General features: G+C 46.6%; 1 protein-coding gene across 4 annotated transcripts in view; it reads right to left on the reverse strand.

Annotated features, from left to right (window-relative positions):
• Nrap (nebulin related anchoring protein) overlaps window positions 1–21818 on the reverse strand; it is a 72137-nt gene that overhangs the window by 22582 nt on the left and 27737 nt on the right. For all 4 annotated transcript variants that reach the window (XM_047552197.1, XM_047552194.1, XM_047552196.1 and 1 more), the window contains 14 exons: window positions 21500–21604; window positions 20295–20402; window positions 19952–20053; window positions 17500–17697; window positions 16741–16845; window positions 13622–13720; window positions 11477–11581; window positions 9974–10081; window positions 8098–8409; window positions 6821–6925; window positions 3939–4037; window positions 2266–2370; window positions 1417–1524; window positions 767–880 (listed from right to left, as the gene is read on the reverse strand). In XM_047552197.1, the coding sequence (XP_047408153.1) occupies window positions 767–880; window positions 1417–1524; window positions 2266–2370; window positions 3939–4037; window positions 6821–6925; window positions 8098–8409; window positions 9974–10081; window positions 11477–11581; window positions 13622–13720; window positions 16741–16845; window positions 17500–17697; window positions 19952–20053; window positions 20295–20402; window positions 21500–21604 (1773 nt within the window). The remainder of the gene's footprint in view (window positions 1–766; window positions 881–1416; window positions 1525–2265; window positions 2371–3938; window positions 4038–6820; window positions 6926–8097; window positions 8410–9973; window positions 10082–11476; window positions 11582–13621; window positions 13721–16740; window positions 16846–17499; window positions 17698–19951; window positions 20054–20294; window positions 20403–21499; window positions 21605–21818) is intronic.

The following is a 21818-nucleotide window of genomic DNA, read 5'->3' on the forward strand; positions in this document are numbered from 1 at the left end:
AGCCAAAATAAACTTTCCCTCCTCTAAGTTGTTCCTGTCAGGTATTTTGGTCACAGTGATGCAAACCAACACAGCTCCATCTCCAGGAAACCAGGGTGAATAACAAGACAGAGTTAGTTCCTACAGATGGTTTGAGGTTAAATGAGACATTGCACATGACAGCATCTGGATCTTTTGGCACATTGGATGCAGATGCCACCCCTGGCATAAGCCAGCTCACATGTGCAAGGAGACAGCATGTACATGCATGTGCCAATGCCCGGGGGCCAGGACCAACTCTGAGGGTGGTGGCAAGCTCAGATGCCTGTATTTGTGCAGGTAGCACAAATGAGTGAAGAAAGGAGCAGGGGAAGGGGGGCAGCTGCTGGCCAGGATTGCACAGACCCCTTCTGCAGGGAGGGCCAGTGAGCTGTTGGTAAGCGACCTCAACCCACCGTGGCCTTCGGGAGTCCAATCTAGCTTCTCAAACTTTTATGTCAAATTTTCCGTTTGCAGTTAATTCACTCTGCAGACCAAACAAAATGCTTCTGCAGGCCAGAGGCTACCATGTGTGGTCAGTGGTCAAAATCAAAGAATGTCCAGTCCGGAAGGGAACTCAGGGGTCAACTCATCCAACCTCACTTGATAGTGGAAGAAGCCGAAGCCCAAAGGCAATTTCACAACAGAACCAAGGTCCACTTCCACAAGGACAAGCGACACTAGTCGGTTACGCCATGAGCGTGGTTAAGTGGGGGCCCCTGGCTCGGTCGCATTTTCTCCTACTTACATCACTCTGCAGTGAGGTCGCGTGCACTGAATGTGCAAGGCTGAGATCATCTTCCAAGCTCCGGGAGCCAAGCATCTGTCCTTTCATTTTCTCAAATGCCTCTTTGTATTTGTACTAAAGGGAAAGAGAGCGGGAGAGTAACAGCTCGGGGACAAGGGACACGGAATGGAAGAGGTGGGTATTGGGCAAAAATGTTTTGTTCTTTTGACAGTAACTGGGTGAGTTAAAAGAAAACGCGCGGGAGTTGTCAAAAGGTCTATTCTTTCATATGCAAGACTCCCAATGACTAAAGGGCTCAGCTATGAAATGGCGGGACACATTAGCACTTGGGCGGCCCAGGCTGGAAGAAGGTGCGCGCATTGTTAACGCTCTCTTCACACAGACTCCCTTTATGAAAACTCTTGGTGGAGGGTACATTTCATCTGCCCGGGGTCCATGTTTACAGTCCAGCATTTGGCTTTGTACCCCAGGCTAGGGAACTTTTTTTGTTGTAAGATATGTTCTTTTGCACTGGTCATTATCTGATTGCCCTGACACAGTCAGTTCGGAGAGGAGAGGATATTATCCACAGGCAAAAGAAGGCAGGGGTTAGAGGCAAAAAGAGTGAAAGCTGGGTAGGATGAAACATTGTCGTAGTGTCGGATGCTCACATCACTTATGATTTCACTGGAAGCCTTTGCTGCCTGGAATGGAATGGCGTCCAACCTCAGTTTATATCCACCGTCTCGAAGTTTACTCCAGGATTCCTTATAACGAGTCTGGCAGAAAGATGTGCACAAATAAAGACCTTCATGTGATCTGGTGGTTTCTCAACTCTGGTTTACCAAAGTGGGAAACTGATTTTTTGTGGGGTACTCTCCCCCGACCCTAACCCTGACCCCAGTTGGGTCTGGAGATCACTGGGGCATAGAACCAATGTTCAGAGGGTGGGCGCCTGCCTCTCACCTGCCCTTGGCAGGTAAATCACAGAGGGGAGGGGTTAAAAGTAAGGAGTCAGACAGACCCAGATTTTTCTGACCAGCATAGTTGACTGGAGGAAGGGGACACAAATCTCTGTGTTAAAGAAAAAAAAAATTTATCTATCCAAGAACAGGAGTGGCAGGCGGGAGTGCTGGTAGAGATTAGGGAGGGCAGGAGTTAAGCCCCCAGGTGTCCCCTTGGCACAGACAGCCCCTGAGGTACTCAGCTCTCCTGGGACACTGCCATATTTCAGCTGCTTGGCACACATCCCTTTGTACTGAGGCAGGTAGGTAGTCTTCCCCGGCTCATTCTCTGCTATGAGTTGATTCTTCTGCACAATCAGCTACATGATTTGCAGGGCCCAATGCAAATGAAAGTGTGGCTCTCCTTGTTCAAAATGATCACAATTTTCAGGAGGGTGACATCAGAGCTTTAACCAGCACAGGCTCTTCTGAGCACAGGGCCTGGTGCATGCCCAGGAAGGTACCCTGACCTGCATCATGGAAACCAGCATCCCTAGTGGTTCAGGTCAGCCTCACCTCGCTGATGTTCATGGCATTCAACTTGGCCAGCAGGACCTCAGGCAGGTCTGCAGTCTGTGTGTAATGATGCTTTATATTTTCTCCTTCCTCCCGGTACAGCCTCTGTGGATGGAGAGAGGTTTTGCATTAAACCCAGGGCCTCCCCCATGCATTGGCCATGGTGTCTTCCAGGAGACTGAGGTGCTGCATCTGCCATGTCCTCGTGGACACAGGATCGTGAGCACCCAGCCTGCACCCAGTTTTACAGCTGACATGGCAACGTGCACATCATTCTCTCGCCCGTTCTGCTTTCCAGCTCAGAACACGACGGGCTGAAACTTCCCCTCTGAACGCTCCACTCCCAGCACACCTCTGGGTGAATGTCAAACAAGAAAATGAGGTCTAGTTTCCATCTAGTAATTTGGTTATTAACTAAAGCAGGGAGAGGGCATGAGGATGCAGATGCCTTTCTGTGAGGTTCCTCTGGCTCCGTCCCCGTCCTCTCCCCCATCTCGAGGATTCTCATCCTAATAAACGTCCCCTGGGTGGGCGTGGGGCCCTTTTCACCCAGAACTCTGATTTGGGCTTCTGACATCCTTGTAGTTTGCAATGACATGTGGAGTTGGCATCAGTCACCAGAGAAAGCTTCTGAGCCAGGCTTTTCCATCCCAAATCTTAACCGCTGTGACCAAGTTCCTGCGTATCACAGCAGTGCCCCCTAGAGTTGGTTAGGGTAAGGACGAAGCAAGTATTGTTTTTCTCTGAAGAAATTCCTGTTTGACCATCTGTATTTCTCAGAATTCAATTTGATTTTGATGGGCTGATTAACAAGAAATTATAAATTCCAAAGCCCATAAGTGTGGAAATCATCCCACTGCATATTCTGACAGGTGCCCAGCCCATTTCAGAAGGTCTGTCAAATAAGGCTCAGCTAGAATAACGTGCTGGGAGGCAAGGGAGAGAATTTTGAAACCCCTACCCACGAGGTTTGGGAATTTTCCACACGGTGAGCTGAATGATTTGAAGATATTTAAAAGCTAGGGCTGCTGTACCCGAGGATCCATGGGCTTCTCTCAACTGAGTTGGCCAGAGTTGGTCCATGACCCAAAATGAATTTTTATAGGACCTGGTCATTCTATTTAGTCTCCAGGGAACCCAGCACTGAGAGGGCAAAGGGTCAAACCTTGTTTTCACATTCATTATAAAGCGAATATGGGAAATGGCTTGAAAGCCAGGCTAAGGTCCCTAAATCAGACTCAAATTGTTTTCAAAGTCTGGGAAACTGAGAGAACAATTCCTGCCCTTGGGTCCCCCAGAGCCCTAAGCAAGGCTTCCGTATTCTAATTAGCAAGAATTTCACTAAAATTCCCTTCTGAAAATAACACTTTCGAACAAAAGGAGGGGAGGGAAAGGCCTCCCCACAGACGTTCTTCAAGACATGCAAATGGGCAGGAAGGAGAGCGTCTTGGGCAGTGGGGTGCGGAGCCCCACTTGGCATCCTAAGTGCAGGAACGCCCCGTTTGCATCCTAATGAGGAAGCACCCCCGCTAAGGGGAGCCTCGGCAAAGGACAGGGAGCTCCTTCATCCTTAGGACGACAGAAGGAGCAGGCCCAAGATCCCCTCCGCTTCAATCGCACTGTTGAAAGGAGGGCCACTCTTAGAGTCATAATGTATATACATTATCACTTACATCCACTGCTTGGGTATAACTAATTCTGGCCTGGACCATCTCCGGAGTGTCTTTAATACTGGTAAACTTCAAAGCATCTGGATGCTGACGGTACTTCTTCTGTTGAGCAGGAAAAGATCAAAGCTGTGAATTTTGTGCTGCTCTTTCATGCCATTTGAAAGAGAAAATCATAGGTTGCTTGAGATTAGAGTGAATTTGTGAACATAATTATTATTCTGCTTCCTCCATCTTTATATCCTAGGTGCCTTCAGGTTAATATTTGTTTCAATTTAAGAATAACCTCATGTCAATTAACATTAAAGTATTTCTACCTGGTGCAAAGACAACATCTCAAAATTAGGTTATACCAGTAAAAAACTGTAGGATCCACACTTAGGAAAGGATTCCTTTCATAGACTTCAAATACTATGTTGTAGTTGTTTACATATCTTAGTTTGGCTCTGAGAGTTTTCATAGTTACACTTATTGATTGAAGCTTTCTATTCTCTTTCCATAAAGGACTTGGCACATATTATCACAGTCAAAACCCTGGCATTTAACAGTCAGAGAATGCGCACTAGCCAATCACTTAAGAGGTTGGTTCAGTTAGCATATGTAACAATTCTTTAAATATTAAATAAGAAAAGGGGTGCTATGATTGAAAAGACTCATCACACAAATTGAGACTCTGAAACAAAAAAAAATTACAAAAAAATTCACATGCTGGCAAAGACCTTAGGTCCCAATTTTGAAGTGTTCTGAAACTCATGCTTAAATTAATTCCTTTTTCCTTTCATCAAAGTACACTTCCCAGGAACTGAAATGGCTGTTATTTTAATAGGATCATGTAGTTTGTTTTCCTAAAACAAACTACAGATTTATTTTATAAATATCCCTTTATTTATCTAGTTGGACTTTTGCATATAGGTGTTAAGTCATATTAGATGCAGTCAAATATGGCCTACTATCTGTTTTTGTAAATAAAGTTTTATTGGAACACAACCATGATCATTCACTTACATAGTGCATATGGTCATTTTCCAGCTAGTTGTGACAGAGTTCTTATAACCTGCTAGGCTAAAAATATTTACTATCTGATCCTCTCTGGTCCTTTGCAGAAAAGGTTAGCTGACTCCTGCTTTACACACCACAGGCATGGGGGGGTATGTGTGTGAGTGTGGGCGTTTAGGTGTATGAGTGTATATGCATGCATGCCCACCTGTGACTCTTTCAACTGTGCCTGACACTATGACAGTTAAGAAGTCCACCCAAGTGAACAGTAACCTAGAAACATGGCAGCCTGAATGAGAGTTGGGAAAGGTTGCTGAATGACGACTCACCTTTCTCCCTGCAGTCTGAGGGCTTGTATAGACAAGGACATTAAGAAAGACAACCAGATTTCTTGAGAAAGTTTCTAAAATGATGTGACAAATTAAATTACCACCGGATAAAGGGTTCCCACAAGATTTTTGGCTGCCAGACTTAGACTCATACCAGAATCATCTTGAAGCCCAGTTATAGCTGTCTTTATTCTTCATTTCCTTTTATGAGTAGGCCCCCAAAATTGAGAGTTATGGATCATGAACCCTCAAACCAAAATGTTTGTTCCTCTAAGTTTTTCAGGTTCATCTGCCTGAGAGGGTCTCTTCTTAATTATCCAGAACAACTTAGGGCAATACTGTCCCCACTGACACCTGGGAGTCTTCTGAGCCTCAGGTGTTGTTGATTAGGCTAATCAGAGTGGGGCCACTTTTGAAATCAACCCTGCCATGTGTCAGGTAACTAGAATGCTCTCCCCTGGGAAAGTATCAATGCAGAAAAGGTGCGCCTGGAAAACCACCGGGGGTGTCCTTCTGTGTCCCTCTGTGACTATTTCATATTCAGTAAGAAAGTCTCCTCAAAATGACATCCCAGGAAGTTCACTGCCAAAGTTGAAGTCCTCAGGGGCTATGACCATTCTGGTCTCCTCTATCCAGAAAAGTCCAGAAAGAACAGACTACTCTGAAGGCAATCAAATGCTCACTAACCTTCTGATCAAGCCTCTCCCCAAACAGACATGAAGAGGGTGGGTTTGTGCGGTTTGATGGTGTTGGACCTCTGTGGGAGCAGGAGCCCCACCTCCCTGGGGTGCCCAGTGCAGTCACAATTCTGCCCCCTGGAGGACATTTGCCAATGTTCGAGACCCCTGTGGTTTTCACAGCTAAGTAGAGGGCACTACTGGCATCTAGGGTCCAGGGATGCTGCTAAACACCCTTGGAGATACAGGCAGCTCCTCGCAGCACAGAATTAGCAAATTGTCAACAGTGCTAAGTCTCTAAAATTGCTGCTCAATGAACTGTCCTAAAAAGTGGGGAAATGGTTCTTTTTATAAGCAGAAATGCCTTAGGGTTCAGCCAGGGTGGCTATAAGTTGACAGGAGTGAGATTTAAATTCAGTAGAATTTAATCTACTCTCACAAGAAAGAATCAACCATGTCACCGTGTCGGACACCACGTGAATATTCAAAAACTGTTTACACTGTAGCAGAAAGAGAGAAAGAAAATATGCATAAAGTCATAAAAAGAGCTTTCTGGGTGCAATAAATGTATCTTTTTATCATCTCTCCTGTGCTGCTTCATTAAAAGGTAAGTTGGTGGGTAGCAATTGAGCTCCGTTTGATTGTCATTATTATTCATAATGTCATTTGTCACCCACTTTGTTTTTGCCGGGGCTCTATGGGCCCCTACTGGTGTGTGTTTGGTATGTGGTTTCCCTCTAATTACCAGCCCTAGTCCGGGTTCGGAGGCCTTTCATGTGGCTTTGCCTTCTTCTTTGCCTTTTGAGTGGAAATTATTTTAATTTTATACAGAAACGCCGCACGCCTAATGCAGCCAGGCCTGGTACACGCTGTCAGGAAATCTCACCTCGCTAATGAGTTCTCCTGCCTTCTTTGCCTGCTCCACATTTAATGACCCGGTGGCGACCCAGCCCGTGCCTTTCATCCACTTCACATCTGCCCTGTATTGGTTCTGACAAAGGAGAGGAAAAAAAAAAAAGAAAGAAAGAAAAAAAAAAGGCAAGCCATTGTTGGTGCACAGACATTTAAAGGGCTATTAACGGCTCCCGATGTACCCTTGGTGCCAGCTGAGTCAAATCATATGCCACTCTTGTCTTATCCATTTCTGCACCGTCACAGGTAGGGCTTCGAAATGTAAATTAATTTCCCTTTAATTGGAGCCCTCCCCGAGGTGCAGGGCCTTAGGCCCCGCCCACACTCCTGGGGGTAGAGCAGGAGGGACCAAACCCACCTTGGCCCTCATTACGGACTCGGGTCTACCTCAGAAGAAGTGCATCCTCATTGTCTGCATTATCAGTTTTCTTGTTTAAAATGACAGGAAGGGGAGAGAAAAATGAGAATTTGTAACAGAACTCAGGCGGGAGCTATTGGAGGGACTTTCACTAGACATCATCCGAGGCTTCCCGGGGTGACAATTCCTTCCCACCACCGTGGTGGGAGGAAGGTGTTCTCATTTCTTTACCTGCCTCTGAATGAGCAGTCTTAGTGGAAAGTTATTTAAATGGACACTTCTCCCAACTAGCCTATCATCTGTGGATCACGAAACAGTGGCGCCAGGGAAGGTGTGAGAACACACACTCACACACACAGGCATACGGGCACACATGTGTGTGGAACAGTCTGGCTGCCGCTGACCCGCCTGCTCCATTCACCCACATTCCTGCCCAAGAGTCCGCTGAAGACAGAAAGCAAACAGCACCAGGTGGTCATACGGAGGAGGGAGAAGAGTCGAAGACTGGCCATCTGGTCATTCCAAAACTGGGAACGGCTGGAGCTGGTATGAGCCACGGGACCCTCTCCCCTAGCCAGCCACAGCTAAGAATGTCACAAATACCGTTCCCCGAGCCATAAAAAGAAACCTGGAAGACGTATGTAGATCAGAGCCCAAGAAGGAACAAATGAGTCTCTGATTTTCTGTTAGTGCAGAATTTAAAATGGGCATCATTTAAACAAAAGTTAAAACAGTAGGTGTTTCCACTTAGGAAACCAGAAACAGGCATCCCATCGCATAAACTTGTCATGAAGTGTTTGGGGACACTCTTGTGACACCGGCACACACATGCACACAGGCACACACACGGACACACACACACACACACACACACACACACACACAGTGCTTACGTCACTCTGCAGGCCGTACGCCTTCTTGGCCCACTCCACCTTCATGTCCGTGGGCAACGCTGTGAAGTGATGGGACACCGTCCTGTAGCCTATGTCTGTGGCTAAGTGCTGAGCCTGGCGGGCATGCGCCAGGTGGATCATGTCCAGGGAGACGTGGCACTGGGATTTGGTGTCCTCGAAGCCCTTTTTGTACTCCAGGTCGCTCTGCAGCTTGGACATCTGCAGCGAGTGGCTCATTTGAGAATCTCCCTGTGCACCCTGCGCCCCGATGAGCTTCCCTCTGGACCTCTCGTAGTCCTCCTTGTACTTCACCTAAGTAAGAGGAGCAGAGCGGCAGTGCGTGTGAATCTCCTGCAGGAGCTGTTCAGACTCTAACTGGAGGCATGTGAGTCACAACAAAGCCTTTGACATAACCCTAAAAGAATTAGCATTTGGACAACTGATATATTTCCTTTCATCAAATGATGAGATAAAACATTACTACCCATTAATTCCTTTTTTCACCTTGGCTGCCAGGAAGCTCTGGCAGCTTCCTGAATGCTGAATGCTCCGTTATTATCAGTCTTCCACCAATTTTCTCATGAAATTCCAATTCTTCTCTAATTTTTTCAGATCACTCTTTTGGGATTTATTATTAAGTGGCCTGGGTTTTATTTTTCCATGAAAATCACCTAAAAATCTTTTTAAGACTTTTTCAGTGCTAGGCCATCAGCAGAGAGAACCAGCAGGAGAATCAATGGGAAATGCTTTGGGAACTGTGGCACATACGCTAGGCGGCACTTTTCAACATTTTTGCTACTCCATTAGGAGACAGGGCTCTACACTGGTTTCTTCCCTGCAACAGTATCAACAACTGCCACTATTTTTTGCACACACACTGAGCCAGGCATGGGGTAACCACATGCCACTCAAAGTACATCCACAGACTGGTTTGCGAAATGTTGCTTGCTGACTACCAGGTAAGGAGCTCATATCAGAACATAAATCAACCATGTCACCAAGCCACTGGCTCAACTGCTTTTTTTTTTTCCCTCTCTTTTAAAAGTAAGACTTCCATGATGAAGGAAACCGACTTTGACTTCGCTCTAGCCCATCGGACTCATAACAGATTACATTGGACTATAAAACAATACACATTGCTGGACACAGCGGCACACGACTGTAATCTCAGCAGCTCAGGAGGCTGAGGCAGGAGGCTCGTGAGTTCAAAGCCAGCATCAGCAACTTAGCCAGGCCCAAAGCAACTTAGCCAGGCCCAGGGTCTCTCTTAGCCAGGAGACCCTGTCTCAAAATAAAGTACTAAAAGGGCTGGGGATGTGGCTCCGTGGCTAAGTGCCCCTGGATTCAATCCCCAGTACCAAAAAGATAAATAAATAAATACAATATGCATCAATTCATTTTGTTTTCCCATAACCATTTTGCAGTTACCTGTTTACCAGCAAGTTAGTTACTGAAGGGTTAAACAATCTGCCCAAAATAACTACGCTGAGAGGTGACAGAACTGGAGTGGTAGCCAAGGTCTGACATCAGAGCCTATATTCTTAACCATTAACAGGCTATAGCACTTTAGAAACAGAACATTATAAATCACAAGTAGTCATTAGAAAGTCATGGACCATCTCTGGGCATCTGTAAAGTGAGGACCCTGGATTCTAGCTCTTGTTACTATTGCTACTAAGTTACCACTTACCAAGGCAGATGCCCAACAAGTGCTTCCCTAGGCAACTGGCAAGAGTAGTCATGCTTATTATCCCCCTTCACACATGAGAACTCTGGGGCTCAGGGGGACAAAGAACCTGCCCCGATGGCTCAAGACCCTCCCAGACATTAGGCAGCGGGACTCTGCATCTCCCACAGCTGCTGGGGGCTGACTCACCTCGCTTGCCAGGTCCCTCTTGGCTTTGGCTGCCAGGAAGGTCAAGGAGTCAAGACTCAGCTCAAATCCTTTTGCCTTCTGGTTTTCCCAGCTGCTCTTGTACAGTTTCTGGGGATTTAGGAGACAAGAGAGTATCCTCTGAGAGAGGGCTTCTCCAGACTCTGCAATGACCTTGCTAAGAAGGAAACAGCAATTTCATTCCTCCCTGGAATCTGAACAGGAGCAGGCCTCCTAGCCTGTGGCTGAAGACCCCTCGGCCACAGGGCTTTGATCAGAAGGAGAAATTAAAACTCTAGGAGCCTTGCACATAACTAGGGATATGTGGAAGCCCCAAAGATAGACCCAAGGCAGACCAGCAGTGCACAAGCCAGAATCTGGGGACCATCTGTCTCTGTGTCTGTCCCCATGCCCCCAGCAGAAGGACTCTGGCTGTACCCTTCCTCCCTTCACTGGCTTTTCCTTCCTCCGCGTCCTCTTCTACACCCACCTCCAGGTTTCCAGGTCTGTTTTTGGAAGGCCTCCCTCCCTTTCTGTGTGGGAAACAATTTAGCATTTGTTTCCCTGTCCAATTCCCTCCCACCCATCCATTCCCAGATCAGGCCCACGAAGACCCGGGAGCTGAGCGGGAGAGCTGAGAGCAGGCCCTCCTTCGAAGACAGAGACAGGAAGATGGGACTACAGACACCATTGCGTCTGAGAGCCACCTTGGCACAAGCACCTCCGAGTGCCTGATGCCTGTCTGCCCAGCGAAACCTCAGGAAAACCCAGCGAGGAAAGTCTCGCCTCATTTCACCCCTGGGACGATTCAAAGTAAAGAATGTTTCCAAAAGGTAGGGAAGGGGAGGTTATCGTGTTAAACAAGATCAGGTGGACACAGAAAGGTAAGCATTGCATGTTTTCTCTCATGTGTGGAAACTAAAAACCAAACACACAAACAAAAAAAAACCCCACAGATGAACAGAAAATAGAAGGTGGGCTACTAAGGAAGGTGGGCCTGGGGGGGAAGCAGGGGCCAGAGAGGGTGACCACAATCAAAGCTGGACAGACACATGCATGGAAACGTCACAGTAAAACCCGCTAATGGGACAATTAGTGTGACTGAATAACTATAATAAAGAACTACAACAAAAAAGAATTTGTTGAAAGTCCCACCCTGCAACAGCGGCAGATCAGGGAATCAAACCCAAGCAGTGTGGGGGACAACATCTGAGCTCTTCCCCACTCCCTCTGCCACTACTCAGCTTCGACCCCTGGAATAACCACTCCCTGTGGCCCCAGGATCCACTCAGAGTCTCAAGTCCTCCACCAGCCTGTCACTGGGAAGGTCATCAGTTCCTACCCTAAAACACTGCCCAGGAACATAGGTGTGCTGAGGGAGCGACGTTTAGAACCACCAGGTGTCAGTCACCTCTGTTGGCACAGACACTATCAATGTGGCTGGTGGGTTGCGTGGCTAAAGGCAGGAGGAGCCGAGCCCACGGCTGCCCACGCGCCCTGCGGTACCTCACTGAGGTGAGCAGCGTTGGCCCGGGCCTGTAGGAAGAGAGGCTCATCTTTGCTGATGGTGTACTGGTGGACAGACTGCGCGTTCCCTGCCTTGTAGGCCACCTGTTGGGAGAGAGCACGGGGTCAGGAGCAGGTGGGGCGTGGTGGGAAGGGATCACAACTGCTGCAGTGGCGTGGGGGCAGCTGGGGGACATCGTGCCCAGTGAAGCCAAACACAGACGAGTAGACACGATGTCACTCATCTGTAGGAACTAAGAACAGAGGATCACACAGACACAGAGAGTAGAACAGAGGTCACTGGAGGCCAGGGAGGGTAGAGGCTAGGAAGGGAAGATAGAGAGAAGATGGGTAATGGTTCTACCAGACAGATAGGGCAGGGGTAATTCTAATGTTCTATACACAAGGGCAAGAATGATCTCCAACAATTAATTAAATATTTCCAAATACCTGGAGAAGAGTTTGAAAGTTCCCAACATGTAGAAATGATAATATTGAAGGAGATGAAAATGTTAATTATCCTGATTTGATCATTACACATTGTATGTGTTATGGTTGAAATATGAGGTATCCCCCAAAAGCTCATGTGTAAGATAATGCAAGAAAATTTAGAGGTTGAAATGATTTGGTTATGAGAGCTTTAGCTAATCAGTTCATTAATCCACTTGAATGGATTAACTGGGTGGAAATCATAGGCAGTAGGGTGTGGCTGGAGGAGGTGGGTTGCTGGGAACATGTCTTTGGGGTATATGGTTTATCCCCGGTGAGGTGAGCTTAGTCTCTCTCCACTTCTTGGCCACCAAGTCCTGAGCTGCTTTCTTCCACCACACCCATCTGCCATAATGCTCTGCCTCATCTCCAGTCCAGAGCAACAGAGTTGGCCCTCTGTGGACAGATATCTCTGAAGCTGTGAGCCCCAAATAAACTTTTCGTCCTCTAAAATTATCCTTGTCAAGTCCGGTCACAGCAGCAAAAAGTTGACTAAAGCAGCCAAAAGCTGACTAAAACAGTATACGTGCATCAAATTATAACACTACCCCATAAGTAGGTACAGCCTGAGGAAAGCTGGGTCCAGCCTATTTAAGGGGAAGGTTCTTTGGTTCCTGGGTCGTGCCTGGGTAGTACCTGCTGTTGTTTCCCAGGCCCATGACACAGCAGATATTATACATTAATTAAAATTATACATTTTAATTAAAATCATACATTTTAATTAATGTACAGATATTATACATTAATTAAAAACAAAACAAATTTAAAAAGAAACAAACCACAGACCAGGCACTAGGTGGCAGAATAAAGTAAACTAGGTTTACTTTCAGGGGCCAACCCCAAAACCCCTCTAAGTCTACTTTCATACATTTGCCCCCAAGATGCCACTGACCTCCCCAAGCTGTTGCCATTTACACTGTGCCTGGACACACAGAATACCCCACCAGGGGTTCAGATCAGTACAGACTCCCCTCTCTGCCTCCATAACCAACCTTGATGCGTGGGGAGGCACTGACACCCGGAAGTGAACGTTGACCAAAAGGACAGCCAGAGTGAACTTCTCCATGGAAAGCTCTTTCTCTTTCCCTTCCCCCACCCTGGAACTGAGTTTCCAAACAGTGGCTTTCCACTGACTGAGTGACGTGGATAGCATCCTTTCCAGCAGGGGGACCTGGACCTTTAGGAAGGAACACTAGAGAGGGTCTGGCCCAACTGAGGGAAGAGGTCCAGCACCCACTCGGTGCTGGACGCTAACGTGGCGCCTCACTGTTCCGCCTCCCAGGTTGGAGGTCTAATGGGCATGACCTGCACACATCCCACACGCAAATGTCCTCCTCCAAGATAATTCTCTCCTGGCTCCAGAATTACAGTCTTTGATGAGAGCAGAACAAGAAAGAAGGAAGAAGGAAGAAGGAATACTGAAAGCAGAGGAGGGACACTGGGCTGCACCTATCTCTACCGCTTGGGGGAGAAGTGGGGTGAGCCGGGGTAGGTGTCCCATTCCCAGACGCAGCCTGGAAGCCTGAGGAAAGCTGGGTCCAGCCTATTTAAGGGGAAGGTTCTTTGGTTCCTGGGTCGTGCCTGGGCAGCACCTGCTGTTGTTTCCCAGGCCCATGACACAGCAGCCTGGGGGAGAAAGGGCGGCCCAGGACTCACCCCGCTCTGCAGTTCCTGGCTCTTCCTGGCGTGCTCCATCTGGGCACTGTCGGTGACACTGGTGAACTTGAGCTCGTCAACCCTCTGCCGGTAGTTTTTCTAAAAGGAAAAGGACTCGGTGGCATTGGAATTGGGCAGCCCCCTACCAGCACGCACACATGCATGTGTTCACGCACACTTTCCGTGGCTCGAGCATGTCCTTGGGGACAGTGTTCTAGTTGGTCCTACAGCTGAAACAGGACCACATGCCCCAAGTCAGCCTGCTCTGCTGTTTCCATTGCTATTACTGGGTGGGAACTTTCGTTTTTCCTTCTGGCAGAGACTGCGATTCACTGTGTGCAGCCATTTCCATTTTATAAACCTAGATCCGACACAGGAGGGCGAAGTGGAGGAAACCTGGACTTTATAACCACAAGGACTGAGGCTCAAACCTTGCCCGTGCCTCTCTCAGCTCCAAGGCAGAGGGCACGTCATTTAACGGGCCTGCACCCCCCATGCTCCAACTGTGCGGTGGGACAACAGAGGCTCCCTCACTCTGGGTGTGCCATTCCTCCCATGTGAGCCAGTCCTTGGCACAGGTGTTTAGTACCTGCCCATTGCCACCGTCATGGTCGTCACCACGATTGTCCAGGAAGCACTGGCCACGAGGAAGGAGGAACACTAGGGGCCACCAGCAGAAGGCTGGTGCTCAGGCGGGATTCACCCTTCAGTGTCTCATCTCCCAGATCACTGAGGTCTGTTCTCATGGTGTCCCTGTCTCACGGCCACAAATTAATTGGCAAATTGTCAAATGTGCTAATTCTGTCCCCCTGTGGGTACTTCTTGTCTTTCCTGAAGATTAGTTCCTCTGGATTTTCCACCCGAGATGCCAAAGTGGATGGGAAAGGCGGCCGCTGAGGATGGTGGGTCGTAGCAGGAGCTCCACGTGGTGGGGAGACCAGAGATGAGCTCAGAGCCTGGAGCCGCCAAACTCTCAGCAACGTCAGCAAGAGCGTCAGAGAACAGCTGAACCCAACACAGTGACTAGAACTCTGGGAACTCCAAATTTCCTCCTTTTTGGATAAAAAGGATCTGGAGAAAATATTCTAAAGAGTCTTCTAATTTCCCTTCCTTGTTCCACTGTGCTGAATAGGAGAACTCCCTCACCATGTGATGTCACATTGCCCTTCCGGTGTTGGCAATTCCCAGTCACCGCAGACTCTGCGTGGCTCAAATTTACCTCCTAACTACTTACTAAAGAAACAAAAATCTGTTCTGGCATATAAAAAAGGTGAAGGAGATAAAATCTTCCTGGCCCAAGAGGGCTTAAAATTTTGTAGTCAGCACAGGAAGTAAGATAGACACTGACGTTCCTGAGGATGAAGGACCAACTGTCTGGAACCCCCTCCAGACTGCACCCCAATCCAAAAGAGTGGGCTTTCATTGTTCCACCTGGAGTTCAGTTAGTCTCAAGGAAGCTGTGAAGTGGGAACCCCAAAGGATTATTCCTCTCTTTCTACCTTCCTTATTTATACATATCAAGTCTAAATGTGTCTTTGTGTGAGAGAAGGGCAAGTGCAGCGGAAAGGTAAGAATAAATGCCAAAACCTGCTTTAGGGAGGTAGTGTTGCCTAGTGGTCAAAGAGTTAGGGCACTGGGTCTCGCAAACTGGGTACGAACCCCAGTCTGCTGCCCACCTGGATATTGACTTAAGTCTCACTTTCCTCATGTATAAAATGGGAATAGTACTAGGCTCATCATCTCTACTCACATAGGACAGTGGTAACCTATAAAGAGCAGTATGCATCAACACACTCAAAGTGGTCTATCAAATGCACCAGTGATTATGTAATTATCATCAGTCCATAATGGTGGCTATTTTATCACTATTATTATCATTTGCCAGAGATATGCCGACTCAGCCTTCCTGGCACTGAGACAAGAATCCCCTCTGAAGATCCCAAACAAAGTTCCTGAAATAGTCACACTTCCAAGTGAAATGTCCTTCCAAAGTCCTCTTCTGCCTGCTGCCATTCCATGGCATAAAGAGATGCACAGGCTTAGTGCTACAGAGCCCTCGGGGAGTATCCTGTTCAACCTTCTCATTTTAATACCAAGAGAAAAGGGTCAGGGTGGTGAGTGACATGTCCCAAGTCTGCAAGGCAGTTAAGGCACAGGCATAAAGAGAACACTCACCTCCAATTATCAGACTCTGATTCAGAAGCAAGCACATCCTCCTCACACAAGAAACACATTACTGGTTGTTTCCCGTATCTAAAATGCCCTTTTTGGATTTCAGATATTTTGGGATTTTGGAATATTCACATAGACAAAATAAGATATCATGGGGATGGGACCCAGGTCTGGACAAAAAATTCATTTATTTATGTTTCATATATGCCTTCTATATATATAAGGTAATTTTATATAATTTGTGTGTGTGTGTGTGTGTGTGTGTGTGTGTGTGTAATTGGGGAATGAACCCAGGGGATTTTGACCACTGAGCTATATCCCCAGCCCTTTTTATTTTTTTTAATTTTGAGACAGGGTCTCACTAAGTTGCTGAGGCTGGCCTCTAACTTACGACTCTCCTGCTAAAGGCTCCTGAGTTGCTAGAGTTACAGGCATGCACCACTACACCCAGGGTATATAATATTTTAAATCTGTGCATGAAACAAAGTTTCGTGGTGTGGAATTTACTACTTGGGGCATCATATCAGTGTTCAAAAAGTTTTGGATTTTAGAACACTTCTGATTTCAGGTTTTTAGCCTAAGGATGATCAACCTGTACAATCTTTCCATATGCAGCTGCTTTTTTTTTTTTTTTTTTGCAGTGCTGGGGGATTGAACCCAGGGCCTTGTGCTTGCAAGGCAAGCACTCTACCAACTGAGCTATCTCCCCAGCCCTGCAGCTGCTTCTTAACATAAATTGCAGGCTTCTTAAAAATCCTTCTCCAGGAAGTTTGAGGATGTGGAAAGTTAGTTCAGGATGTACTGCAAATGCAAAATGAAGAAGTACTCTCTTGTGAATCACATCTAAAATAAAAGCTTGGTGTGGGGAGGAGGAATCAGAGGCTAAGGTCACTCTCGGTGACTTGGACTGAGAACCACCGAAGGTCAGGGGTGTAAGCTCAGGTTACCTCGCTGACCAGTTGTCCAGCCTTCTTGGCCTGTTCCAGATTGAGACTGCCCTCGGTCAGCCACCCGACTCCCTTCATCCAGGCCAGGTCGGCCTTGTACTGCAGCTGCAAGAGAAACCCCACCAGGCCCTCATCAGAGACACAGGTGCAGACGGGACGAGGTTGGTGCGAGAGTCAGGAAGCTCTCGATGCTGCATTTGTCCTCCCGAAGAACTGCTTCCTCCTCCCTATGATCAGGCAGCTCTCTACTTGGGAGGCACAGCCACTGAGCCCATCTCATAACGAGAATATCATGTCCTACTTTAATATTCAAACACCACCACCTTAATAGAAAGGCCATTTATCAATCCTAATTAGAAAAAGATACATTTCATGCTTGCATCAATAAATCAAAATAGATTCTACTGTCATGTATAATAAAAAAGAACAAATAAAAATTTTTAAAAATTTTAAGATCATTTCTCGTATATTTTGGCTAAGAACCTTCTTTTCCAACCTGCTAAATTTCCAAGATTTGTTTCCCTTTTGCTTGAGCCAACGCCTCTTAACTTTGCCCCTGGCTGTAAGCCCCACACCTCCATCCCTGAGTCTCCACTGTCCTGATTCTGCCTCCTCGTCTGTCCTCCCTGGGCCCAGCATCTCCAGCAGTTCCTCTAGTCCTCTGAGTTATGTAATAGACTCATGCACAAGTTCAAAATCACACTGAGAGTATATCTAGTTCTGAGATGTGGGCAGAGCTGGGAGCAAGTGAGGGCTCACCTCGCTCTGGAGCCCGTAGGCTTTCTTGGCCCACTGAGTCTTCATGTCTTCAGGCAGTACAGTGTACTCATGCAGTTTCTTCCTGTAGTCCAGGTCACTGGCAAGAGCCTGGGCCTTCTTGGCATGCCTGATGTTTACCATATCCATGGGTAGGTGAAAGTGGGTCTTACTCTCTTCAAAGCCTTTCTTGTATTCAACCTGGAATATACCAAAACAAGGCCCATGAGCTAAAGACTGCTCTTGCAGAAGTGCTGTGAAAACACAAGAAAGATTCCCAGGTTTTCAGGAGGAATGGATGCTTTCAATGCCACCATCTGTAAGAAGGTCTGACCCAGGGCTTAGCTCTGTAAGGCAGTGTCACGGGCTACTGTGGCTCCCCTTGTCTCTGGGAGGCCTCTCTCTTATGGATCTTAGCTCTTTTTACCTGGCTCTTCTAGGAAGAGGGCACTTGATCTGTGGTTTCTGCAGAAGCAGAATAACAAAGCTTGGACTTCAGAGCCAGACAAGCCTGAGCTCAAACCTGATCTGCCCTTTACCAGCTGGGACACCTCTGGCAAGGCATTTCACCTCCCTGAGGGCTCATTTTCCTTGAAACTGTTGTAAGAAGAATAGGAAAGAGTAGAAGAAATGTGCTTAGTCCAGGGACTGTCACATAGTAATGGTGGTCCTGGTGGTGATGATGGTAATGGTTGCCATGATGGTAATAACGGTGGTCCTGGTGATAATGGTTGCCATGATGGTGAGGATGGTGAACCTGGTGGTAATGATGGTGATGATGTAGGTGATGATGGTAATTATGGTGGTGGTGATTGTAGTGATGGAGGTGAGAGATGATGATGGCATGTGGTGGGGATGGTAGGGTATTGCAGTAAAAGGAGTGTGGACCAGTTAGCAAGAGCTCTGGGGTCCAATTCTCTATCCTGACTACCTATGACTTTAGATAAAATACCATTCTTATACCCTCAGTTGCTCCAACTGCATATTAAAAAAAAATTCATTCTCTGTCTAAACTAAACCAAAATCTCACTACCTCTTTATGCTTCATGACTATGCATTTCACCAACTTGCCCAGTAGACAAATCCAAAATGGTAGCCCAGATGCCAATTCACATATTCCATTCAAGTCATGGCATCTTAATAGCTTGGTCAGGTAATTATATCTACCTGAACCTTCAGAGCTGCATAAGCTGACTTTGCTGCTTGGAGCAGTGGTCACAGAGCAGGAACTCAATGCTCACGGGCTCTTTCTGCCTGCCCAGCATTGGCAGGGAAGACTTGATTAGAAACCAGCTGTGTCGTTTCTAGCCATGCTCTCTTTCCCCAAAGGAATATCTCCTACTTTGGTAAGTGATGTTTACCATGGTTAATCTCCAGCCACCATGGTTGTTTACAAGTAGCCTTTTTCTGATTCGTTGGAGCCTGGGATATCCCAGTTGTTTGGTAAATACTCTGAATACCAGGTGTCTTGTTACTGTACAATTCATCCAGAACACCACAATGACTGGAATGCTTACTGCCTAGCTCCCTATTAGATTTGGACATGGTTTCCCATCACCGAAATGTATCTGGAGGCTTAATTCCTCAACGAGGCAGTGGGGAGGTGGAGCCTAGTGGGAGATGTTTGGGTCATGGGAGTGAAGCCCACGTGAGTAGATAATACTGTGCCTCAGTAGGGAGCTAGTTTTCCCTCTCGTGGGACTGGACCATGGGCTACTACATTGAGATACAAACCTCAGAGATTATTTTATGAAAAAGTAAGCTATATTCTGCAATTCATATTTTGTATTAATATTTATAAAATACCTACTGATACTTATAACAGTGCTCATCTGATTAACAGATTTTTGAGTACTTAAAAAAATAAAAAAGAATGTGCTCCAAAAAGCAAGGCCACCACTTGGGTTCTCCCTGTTGCCCCCCACTTTTCCCACCATGGTGATGCTACAGGAGGCCTTCACCAGATGCAATCTTGGACTTCCAGCCTCCAGAACTGTATGCCCACATAACCTCCTCCTTATAAGTGACCAGTCTCACATATTCTGTTATAGCAAAAGAAAATAGACTAAGTCACTCTCTCAGCAGAACTAATTTCCATGAGGGAGAAACTTGTTATAATAAGCCATTCATTCTTGTGGCCCCTGTGTCTCATACAGCATTTTGCCCATAGTAATTGACTGGCAAATGTGTGGATTAAGTAACTGTGGCCAAACACCTCTGTACCTTGATCAGTAGAGGCTATCTCTGTTGGGGCTACACTCTTTCTCTACTTTCAAAGAAGAGCATACTTCAGTAAAATAAAGAAAGCGAGCACACTTCTTACACAAGCCAGGAAAGAAAGGAGTTGCAGGTAGAAGTCAATAATAAGGCAATGGTCCCCGGCAAAGTTGCCAGGAAAAAGTTTTCAAGTAACATAACTTTACGAGAAAGGCTCGGGGGTGGGAAAGGAGTCTACCTCGCTGCTCATCTTGGCCACCTGCAGGGAGTGCAGAAGCTTCGAGTCCGTGGTTCCCATGGCTTTGCCTTTTGTTTTCTCATATTCTTCTTTGTATTTAATCTTGAGAGAAAAAGAAAGTCTCCTGTGAGTGAGAGAAACTTTGCCATCTAAGGGGCTCGGTTTAACAAGTGCTAGGAGAACAATTCTGAGAAACCACCTCCCAGTCTTGCGTGGATCCAGAAGAAGATTAAAGTACTGTGATGTTTACAATGTTAACAGTCATTATTTTTTTCCGCAGGACCACTGACACTTTATTGGAACCATTCCTTATCCATTTCTGAGTTAATGAGAGAAAACCTACATTGCTAGCAAGCTCCCCAGAGGCTTTGGCGGCCAACAGAGACATGGCATCCAGCTTCATCTCAAATCCTTTCCCCTTTGTCTTCTCCCAGCCTTCTTTGTACTTCACCTAACAAACAAAAACACAGGTGAGCAGGAATTGCTACCTAGAGTCCTTCCAAAAGTTGAAGAGAAATTTTCTTTAAAGAAAGAAAGTTGGTTTCTTTAACAACTTACAGGCCAGTCTTGGCTGCTATTATAAAAATAGTAATAATAACTATAAACACAGTTCATTGATTCCTTAGTCAGAGGCCCACAAGGAGCAGTGGTAAGAGGTCAGGACAAAACTCTGTTATTTCTTGGTCATGTGACTATGGTTAATTACATCTTTGAGCTTTGATTTTACCATTTACAAAAAGAAGATCATATCCTCTTTCTCAGAGTCAGCGTGCAAATAAATTAGATATGGTATATGGAAACAAATGGTAAACGGGCCAAGTGCCCTTGATACAGAAGGTATCAATATCGCCATGGTGACAGCAGCTATGGCTTACTGGCACTGTCCTAAATGCTTTAATTCATTGATTGCACATCTTCTCATCAGGCCTGTGCAGCTCAAAGAAATTAAAGAACTCACCTAGGGTCGCACAGGTAAAAGCTGGCTATGCCTACATCTGAACCCAGGTCTACCTGATCTCAAAGCCCATGCCACCAACTGTGTCCCTACAACAGTTCCTGAGGGTTATGCTGACTCTGTATCCTATCATGGCACATCATATCAGCCATCCCAGTACAGAAAATGTAAATTCTGGGGGTTTTCCTCCTGTCCCACAAATCCGATCTGGAACGAGAAGCCTAATCACAGCCCACCAATGGCTCTGGAAGACTCTCATAATCAGGATTGTTCTTGAAGTCTGTATTTTCCCCACACAGCAAGTCACCAGGTAGAAGTCACCAGGGTGATGACGATGACAGTGCTGCTGATGGCTATACAGAGTTCTCACAGGCCACACGTGTGCTCAGATAATGAGAAGCAAGTGGCTTTGACCAAGCCATCCCTAGTGAATGAGTGCCGTAAGATGGCCAAGTTCAGAATTAAAATGTGACGGATGCCTAGGAGGAACCTCTCTCAGGATTAGAAGGGTCCCTGCTTGTTGGACTATACAGGCGTCTTCACGTGCACATCCACCCACGTCCCCCTCCGTGGCCTCCTGGTAGCCCGCTCACCTCACTGAAGAGTTCGGCATTAGCTCTGGCCTTCACCAGCTGGGGCACATCCTGTGGCAGTGTGTAATTCAACTTGTTTTTCTCATAGTCAGCGCGGTAATTCACCTGATGGATAGAAAATGCAGCTGCAGGGTTTTTATATGGGCAGAAGGAAAACTTTGGGGGAGAAACTCTTTCCCACTTTCCCCTGAGACCCATCACTAAGAAGGAGTTCCTGGAAAATCCATTTTACACAGAAGCCTGTAATTTGGGGAATGTTTCAAATTAATAGATTGGAGGGGCCGATTGAAAACTTCAACAACTCAAAGGCACATTCAAA

Source organism: Sciurus carolinensis, chromosome 5 (genome assembly GCF_902686445.1).
Source record: "Sciurus carolinensis chromosome 5, mSciCar1.2, whole genome shotgun sequence".
NCBI classification, from domain to species: domain Eukaryota; kingdom Metazoa; phylum Chordata; class Mammalia; order Rodentia; family Sciuridae; genus Sciurus; species Sciurus carolinensis.